The 8,698-nt window shown below is 62.2% G+C and overlaps 2 protein-coding genes across 2 annotated transcripts in view; one reads left to right on the top strand and one right to left on the bottom strand.

Moving 5' to 3' along the window:
• Positions 1-2,201: 2,201 nt before the first annotated feature.
• Positions 2,202-6,010, top strand: MNEG_2155 (hypothetical protein; the record flags this gene model as incomplete). Its single annotated transcript, XM_014049366.1, has 6 exons — positions 2,202-2,397; positions 2,581-2,766; positions 3,078-3,167; positions 3,390-3,670; positions 4,008-5,513; positions 5,801-6,010. 6 exons carry the CDS (start codon positions 2,202-2,204, stop codon positions 6,008-6,010), a joined length of 2,469 nt encoding a protein of 822 aa, XP_013904820.1.
• A 1,330-nt stretch (positions 6,011-7,340) lies between these two features.
• Positions 7,341-8,698, bottom strand: part of MNEG_2154 (hypothetical protein) — a gene marked incomplete at both ends in the record, with an annotated part of 7,737 nt that continues 6,379 nt past the window's right edge. Inside the window, 2 exons of the mRNA XM_014049365.1 lie at positions 7,341-7,892; positions 8,300-8,370. Coding sequence (XP_013904819.1) covers positions 7,341-7,892; positions 8,300-8,370 — 623 coding nt within the window. The remainder of the gene's footprint in view (positions 7,893-8,299; positions 8,371-8,698) is intronic.

The following is an 8,698-nucleotide window of genomic DNA, read 5'->3' as shown; positions in this document are numbered from 1 at the left end:
TGAAAGCAGACGTGGGGCTCTCTATCACAAACGTGTCTGCCTCCACAGTTTAAAACTCTGATATCCACTGTTCTTTTTTGCTGGACCCTTGGCCTGGCACCCCCGGTGCATTGGCGCCTTGGTTGTGCAACAGCTCCTCGCCGGAGGTGTCTCAAGCCTACTTCGCCGCCCGCACAGCATGACGGCTCAGTCCTTGAGGAAGCGGCTGAACATGCTTGGCTTGATTGTCGCGCATTTGCGGACCTGTTGGCTGAGCCGCGCTTTGCGCCCTTGTTTGCAAACCTGCCCGCACTTGCTCGCGTGCGTGCCTGTGTGCGCAGTGCAGACCAGCAAGCACTTGGGGGCTTTGCGCACGCCTGCTTTTTAAGGCGCATGGTAGCCCCAATCTCACAACGTTAATTTCAGTGTTCAATCCCATGAGCCTGGTTGCCTCCAGAAGCGCTGTAACAATACCCGCTACTTATCCTGATTTACAGTCCACAATTTTGGCTGCGGTTGCTGCTGTCTTGCTGTCCAATGCTGCTTATGCTTGTCATTTCATTGCATGTGTTGCGCGCATAATAGTATCCTGCCTCATTACTGCTGCATTATTGTGGGGGTTTGAACCCACTCCTTTCTGGTGTGCAAACATGCGTACCTATTGTGCAGTAATTGGGCACAGCCAATTCACGCCCATGTGCCTCTGCCATGAGTGCCATGCTTGTCTTACATCATGATGTGTGTCATGTTTCATGTGTAACAGTGTTTTTTTAATGGCAATGGCAGAGTGACCGACACATCGACGTGCATCGTGCAGTGAGCATCCCACAAAAGTGCAGTAGTGTCGGTCTTGAAACCGACGAGTGCCAACCCTATGCCCCCTGCCTTTTGTCCACCTGACTGCCATCAAACGCTGTTTGCAGAGCTGAATATTCTAATGTCTGGTTTGCCTTGATGAGGCAACATCAGCCCGTGGAGTTGGCGGAGACGGGGGTTGAGGGGTGGGGGCCTGCGGCTGTCTCTTCCACATCGGCCATCGGCTCGGGGTGCAGTCGCTCCCCGGCGATGGTGTGCCCCACGCTGTCGTGGACCGCCCTGTGGGAGCACCTCAGCAGCCCCTGCTTGCGGTGCCTCTTGTTGCCCTGCAGTTCTCCCCTCCACATTGATTTGAATTCCCACATCCGCGCTTGCTTGCAGGTGGCCCCCCGCATGCGATGAAGCAGCCGGTACGCCGCTTCTCGCGCCGCGCGCCGCCTAGTCACGCCCGCGCCCACACAAGAGTGCTGTCGCCCCTGCAGGTGTGGCGCATGCAAACAGACAGCCGTGTAGTTGACAGGGAGCGCGGGCATGGGCGCTCTGCAGCGCACAGCGGGCCGTGCCTTCGACGACATCAGCCTGCTGCTGTGTACGGTGTTACCAGTGTTGCAAGCCCGTCCTGAATCCAAGGCTGAGTTTTTTCACGCTGCATCAATGCACGGTGCACATTCTGCCCACCGTTTGGCTTGTCATTGTGATAATACAGACCCACAGGCGCCCCCGCTTGTGGTTTTCATAGCACTGCAGGTCCAGCAAGCCGTCGGGCCGCAGCCGCATCGAGACGGCACGCCTGGACCGACGCGCGCAGCGCAGCAGCCGTGTGCCTGGGGGGAAATATCGGCGGAGCGCGGCCTTGCTGGCGCTCAGGTGCCGCCGCCGCGTGCTGAACCTGACATCTTCAAATGCGATGCCCAGAGGCGCCGTCGCGCCGTCCGCCGCGCACAGCGCAGCTGCGACCAGAGGATCCTTGCATGTCATCCAGGACGTGCCTTCGGCGCGCAGCGCCGTGACAGTTGCCGTCAGTTTTTTGATGAGCTTACGGGACATGAGGATTTGCGGTGCCTGCTGCTCTGCTGGTGAACAGAGACTGTGCGTGCAGATCGCAGCGCAAGCGGCAAGCTCGCCGCACCAGCAATACAGGGAAACCGCAAGCGCTGAGCCGGCAGTACAGCAGCTTTGTTTGCTTGGATAGAATGGAGTATTTCAGTCATGCGAGAACGGGCTGGAACTCCCGACCGTGCGTCTGCGGTACCGTGTGTGCAGATTTCAACTCAGTGCTCTTCGCGGGATCCTTCTTGCGCGTTCGTGGTCCGCAGACTTTATAGGTTGAAATGTGATGTTACGTTTTGACATAGTTCGCTACTGACTTATACCCGGTCAACCGTTGACCCTCGCTGGGCGCAATAATGGCGTGGGTTGCAACATCAGCGCATGATTTAGCAGAGGGAATAGAGACGGAGGCAGCAGATCCGAGCGAGGGCATGGCGAAGCTCCTGGCGATGCTGGACCCGGCGCGAACGGGCCGCAGCAGCACTTCCTTCGCCATGGCGTTCAGCGCGGCACTGCTGCAGGGGCCGCCGCCCACGAGGGCCCCTGCTGCTGGTGAGTCATAAGAGCATCGGCGCTCACATGGGAGGCATGGCCTGCACTGGCAGAATCGGCTGGTCCGTGCGCACCTCCGAGCTGACGGCGCTGCTGCTTGCGTGCGACCACATACAGCCCAGCCCAACTCGCACTCAGGCCCGGCTGTCACTAAATCACCCCCACCGTTCCGCGTCCCGGCAGGAGGGGCGATCGTGCGCAGGGTTTGCGGCAACCTGTCGGAGCTGGTGGCGATCCTGGTCGACCACGCCGTCCGCAGGAAGCTGGCGGGCCTGCGCACCCGGGCGCAGCTCCGCGACGGCCTGCAGCAGCAGCAACCTGCCCTCGCGACGCTTCCGCAGCTGGAAGTCGTGCTGTCGCTGGGGACAGGTGGGATGGCTTTTGCTGATGCTTGTCGCATTGGTGGAGATGTCTCTGCATAATGCAATGCGTGCCGCGTGGGCATCGCCGTCTCATGGCTAGGCGGCAGCCGGCCATACATCCCTAGCCAACCGCTGCTAGGATGCACTGCTGGGCCGAATGCAGGTGGCTGGCCCGCAGCGGCAGCTCGCACCTGCTAATTGTATCCGTGATTCAAGTCCTGCTCTTGATTTGAACAAGCACCGTCATCACAATCCAGCTTCACCCTTCGTCATGCGGGCGCCCAACATCGTTGCATCTGCTCTCAATGATTTCTGCAGGCCCCGACAATGTGGCATGCGTGGCGCTGCTGCTGGGGTGCGCGTCCGCCTGGCCCAACACGTTGACGCCCTACTTCAGCAGCTACCCAGGTGACCATTGGATTGAACAGCTGGGGGCCAGCTTGAGTTTGGTTGCACTGACAGGCATGCTGACAAGAACGATATGCGCACACGAATCGAGCAGGCAAAGCGACATGTGTCCCAAGGCCGCAGCTCAGGGGCGAGCTTTGGCTTACTCGGCGTTTCCAATGGTACAGACATCCCAGGATCTTGACCCAGCAACCCCTGCATGCCGCCGCCCTGCACACCCAGGCCCTGAGGCGCGCGACCTCGGCATCAGGGCCCTGCTGACATCAATCTCAGACGACCTGTGCCCCGAGGAGGGTATCACGGCGCAGGAACTGCAGCAGCTCATGACCCTGCTGCCAAGACTGGTGGTAGAGCGCGCCTCACACTTTGCGAAGGCGGTCCTCGGCAGGGGCGACCACGCCAAGCTCAGCTCGCAGATTTGCGCGCTGAACCGCCAGGACCGCGTCAAGGTGGCTGCGCTGCTGCTGGTCGGCGCACTGAGCCACATGCCCAATGCCGGGCAGGTGCGGAACAGTCTGAAATTCTATTCCTTGCCTTGACCTGGCCATTCGGCCGGCCAGCACGGGCTTCCATATGGGAGGGCAACAGACGATGGATCTGAGAGGGGGCGCACTGCGTGCAGCAGTGCGCAGCTGGCAGGCGTCCGTCGGTGATTGCGCTTTGCTGGTTGCAACCAGTGGGCGTGCGGCTCAAGCGTTTCTAGACACGCACCTATGCAGCATGACGCAGCGCTGGCATCTGCAGCCATCAGTCGGGGGCCGTCTGTATGCCTCCACATTCAGCCGCACGCTTGCTCTCTTCACATGTCTCTAGTTGTGCATCTCCACGCACTTTTGACAGGCTCCCATGGCCCACGACGACACCCTGCCGCGGCCGCTGAGCGCATCACAAAGCGTCGGGGTGGCTGCACTGGCGCGCCTGCTTGCGCCCTCGGTCCTCATTAGAGATGTGGACGGGCAGATTGTGTGCAGCCTGGACGGCTCTGAGGCTGCCAAGACGATCCATGCGGTGGGAAGAGAGCTGCTAGGACAGCTCAGCGGCGGCGCGCAGTCGCGTGAGTGCGCCGCCATCTGCGAGCTCCACCAGGGCGCGCACACCCCCATCGGCCTGTGCGTGCTGGGCCGCGCCTGCGTGCTGGAGCAGCAGCGGCGCGGCACGTACCTGCCGGCAGCCGATGCGGGCCTCGGCGGCGGCGGCGAGGGCGGCGCGGACGTGGCAGAAGCCGCTTGTGAGCTGGCCGGCGCCATTGGCTCCAGCGGCTCACGCCTGCGCCGGGTCCTGACTGCAGATCGGATCCAGAGCATGGGCCTGGGCGGCGTCGCGCAACCCGTTCTGGACAGCTTCGCCAGGACGCTGGCCAAGGCGCTGCCGCGCGCCGCGGGCGGCGGCGCCGCTTACGACGCGAGCAGGGTGGCGCTGATAGCGCTGCTCGCGGCGCACGGGTACGGCGACGCGGCGCGCGCGCTGGCGGCGCAGGCTTTGGGGGGCGGCGCTCTGGAGTACCTGTTCCCCTCGCAGACCGCAGCTGCACAGGAGGCGCAGCATGCCCCGCAGGCGGCGGTCGCCCTTGCCGTGCTCGCAGGCGCAGGCGGCGGCGGCGTGGGAGCCATTGGCCCGCCGCCGCAGCCGCTGCTGGCTGTGCCGGCGGTGGCCGCTGGCGGGGCTGCGGGAGCCGGGTTTGCCGGCGCACATGCCATCCGAGCGCCGCCAAAGCGGCCCCATGCAGTGTCCAACGGGGATGCCGCCTCGACGGCGGTGGCAGCGGCAGTGGCAGCCGCGGCGGATGCGGCGCAAGAGGACGAGCCGCAGGCGGCAGGCAAGAAGCCCCGCCGCGCGGTTGATGGTCCGGGCGCCAGCAGCAGCAGGGGCAGCAACAGCACGGCAGAGGGCGGAACGGGCAGCGGGGCCAGCGGGTCCAGTGAGAGCTCACCGCCGGCAGCCGCGAAGCTCAAGGGGGCTGGCGGGGGGCGCGGCGGGGGGCGCGGCCCTGGTCGCCCCTTCTACGAGCGCGAGCTATTGGAGGAGATCCAGCGGGAGCACGAGCTAGGAACGCGCTCGCAGGACGTCGCGGACCCCGACGTGGCGCTGGGCCTGCTGATCGGCGGCGGCTGCCCTGTCACCTTTGAGGCCAAGGAGTTTGCCACCGGCGCAGATGCGAGTGCGAGCGGCATTGCGGCGCTGCTGGAGGCAGAGCTGCAGGCCGGCTGGCGCGTGGAAATCTCTAACAAGGTCAGCAACAAGCCGCTGGACCTGAGGAGTGGCGCTGAAGGCCCCATGCTGCTAGTGTTCAAGAACCACCCGCGGGCGCATGTCTATGTGGCAACGGCGGCAGCGAAGGACATGGTGGTAGGTAGCTGCGCTGCTGTGAGTTTTTACAAATGTTGTTGGCTGCTGCTGCTGCCGCTGCTGCTGCTGCTGCTGCTGCTGCTGCTGCTGCTGCTGCTGCTGCTGCTCTTATTGCTGATTTAATTACCGCTGCTCATGTTGTGGCTTTCCCTGCTGTCACTGCAAAGTATCTAGGTTCCTCTGTTCTGCCTTATGTGTATCTGGTCGACACCTCGTGCATTCTCGCCATTTGCGCCCCTTCAACCCTTCCTGCTGTCGCTCCCTATTCCCGCTCCTCGCCAACTCAGGGGGCTCCTGTGTCCCTGCGCGCAGCCGGCATCACGAAGGAGAAGGCGTCCAAAGACGCCTGCTTCTGCCTGCTGAGGCTGCTGCTGCCCCACAGCCGCGCGTACGCCAAGTGGTGGGGGTATGAGGAGGAATACTTATCAGAGCTGCGCCTGGCCGGCGACGCCACTCTCACAGTCGGGGAATTTTGCGCCCAGCTGGTTGGGGCGTGAGGCGCCCCCAGGTGCAGATCAACACACGAAGCGGAAGGGCCGGCAGGGTGCAAGCGCTCCTGTCCTGCATCGGCGTGCCGTGCGCGCTGTGCGATTCCGAGGGCGTCTTGGGGCGCGGAGAGCTCCAGTAGCGCAGGAAGGTGCAGACGATTGCGGCCACAGCGCACCATCGAGGCAGGCGTCATTGTGCGCGCCACGGCGCAAGGCGCGTTGGCGAGACTGCTGCCTGCCACGGCGCTTTGCAGCACGCTTCTAGTCTAGCGGGTACACGAGCACACAAGGACAGAGAGCCAGCAGCCAGCAGCCAGCAGCCAGCAGCCAGCAGCCAGCAGCCAGCAGCCAGCAGCCAGCAGCCAGCAGCCAGCAGCCAGCAGCCAGCAGCCAGCAGCCAGCAGCCAGCAACCTCCCAGCAGCAGCCACCAGCCAGCAGATCAAACTCCACGACGCACCGGAAACCCCTGTCGATCCCAATCAAGTTGATTCACTGCAAATCTTTTTAATGTTCTGTCTTGTAACACACCTTTGATAAAGTTACAGCGTGCAGGGGGGAGCAGCAACGGGCGGCGTGCGGCCCAGCAGCAAGGCATGGCAGGCCGCGCATGAATCCTGCAGGCTCTCACGGCCTGCACAGGCCTTCAGGGTTCAACTGTGCCCTGCCTTCACTCCAAGTGACAGGATCCAAAACCCTGCGCAATGTCCATCCGTGCTGCTAAAAGAGTCCTTTGATCTTCACAAGGCGTATTGATGACTCGACCCTCGTTAGGCAGAATAACCACCAAAAGTAATGGTGCAGATGCCACGCACCCATATGGGCTGAACCACTGCACTTTGTGTATATCTCTGATGTGGTTTCTGGATTGTGCAGGACACCGTCATGAAAGGCAAGATGTCAGGTGGACAGGCAGGAAGTCGGTGCTGTTTTGCTGCTGCTGTTTTGCGATTGCTGATGAATCCCTCCATGATATTGTTTGTAGGAATCTATTTGATTGCAGCCCCTAATCTCAACCATCCGAAAGCCTGCCTCTTTTGATCAGCACGCAGGGTGGGCACTGCTGGTGTCTTAGCCGCACATATGACTGCCGTCTCTTTCATGCAGGCTTTTTTCCCATCACCTTTTTCAAGCAACATTGATTTGGCCCCCCCCCCCCATTTCCAGGTCACCCCTGTCCGTGTGGCAGCAAGGTCATGCACCTGTCATCCAGTTGTTCACCGGCTGCAATTGAAAATTGTCTTGATGTTAGAAAGGCAAGATGTATCCCTCCTCAGCAAAGAATGGATCACGTAACATCGTGAATACACAATATATGTCCACAGGCGCCAGCCGTCGGCGCTAGCTACCGCGCTGCGCTGCCAGCACCTCTGCAGGTAGTCCAAAGAACTGAGCCGCGGCCCGCGACGTCGCCTCGGCGACCTCGGCCTCCCCCCGCCCCAGCGAAGCCGCGACCTGCGCCAGCACGTGCGGCAGCAGGCTCGGCTCGTTCCTGTGGGGCCGCGCCTTGGACGGCTTGATCGTCCGAGGTACGAGGTACGGGGCGTCGGTCTCGATCATCAGGCGGCCGTCAGGGATGTCTCGCAGCAGCGCCGCCAGCTCAGCGCCGCCCCGCTCAGGCCGGTCGTCGCAGACCCAACCGGTGATGCCGATGCACAGCCCTAGTCCAAGGCAGTCCCGCAGCTCTTGCTCATTCCCAGTGAAGCAGTGCAGCACACCCGCCACCGCCGGCTGCCGCTGGCCATCCGCCGACGCGCCGTCGCCATCGCCGTCCACGCCGCCTTCGCGGGCCGCTGCTGCTGGGTCTGCTGCACGCAGGATCTCGGCAAATTTCTCTCCGGCGTCGCGGCAGTGCATGAACAGGGGTTTGTTGAGCTCAAGGGCCAGGGCTACCTGGGGGTTGCGACGTGTTGATAGCACGCGCGCGCGTGTGCGTGTGTGTGTGTGTGCGTGTGTGTGTGCGTGTGTGCTTTTGTGGGCAGTCATTTTTGCGTGTATGCAATTGAGTGCACACGCATCTCATTACGCCTTTGTACGTATAATGAGGTTCATGTTTGTCTGCAGATGTTCGAGCGTGTGCGCGTATGTGTGTGTGTTTGTGTGTGTGTGCGCGTGTGTGTGTGTTTGTGTGTGTGTGTGTATGTGTGTATGTGTGTGTGTGTGTGTGTGTGTGTGTGTGTGTGTGTGTGCGCGCGCGTGTGTGAGTGTGGGAGAGAGAGACACAGAAAGAGAGAGACACACATTGTGAGTGGGTTCGCAAGCGCGTTGAAGCGCCCGTGAGTGCCTGTTCTCCGTCGCACCTGCTTCTCGAACCACTCTACCTGGACGTCAGGGGGGCTGAAGTTGCGGTTGAAGTCCAGCCCACACTCACCTGGCACGCGGGTTTGTTGGGGGGGGGGTGATAACAAGGGTTGTGTGCGGGTCGCCATGATGCAAGAGAGGTGCGTGCTTGGGCATGGATACCCAACTGTCCTGACACCTCGGGTGCTGGGGCAGGAACAATGGGGGAGTGTGGCCATCGCACGGGCCCAGCCTGCGACGCAGCGCAAAGCGACTGCCAGGGCAGTTGCCGGCTCCGTGGCCCAATCTGAAAGCTCGGCCTCCGTCGTTCGCCCTCGTGCCTCCTGCCGCAGCCTCGTGGCAGCCCCCCACACCCCTCCGCACCCCACCCCAACCAACCCCACCCAGGTCTGCCCGCC

Source organism: Monoraphidium neglectum (genome assembly GCF_000611645.1).
Source record: "Monoraphidium neglectum strain SAG 48.87 unplaced genomic scaffold scaffold00235, whole genome shotgun sequence".
Lineage (NCBI taxonomy): Eukaryota > Viridiplantae > Chlorophyta > Chlorophyceae > Sphaeropleales > Selenastraceae > Monoraphidium > Monoraphidium neglectum.
Note: the sequence above shows the minus strand (reverse complement) of the source record. Positions and strands in the feature narration are given on the sequence as shown.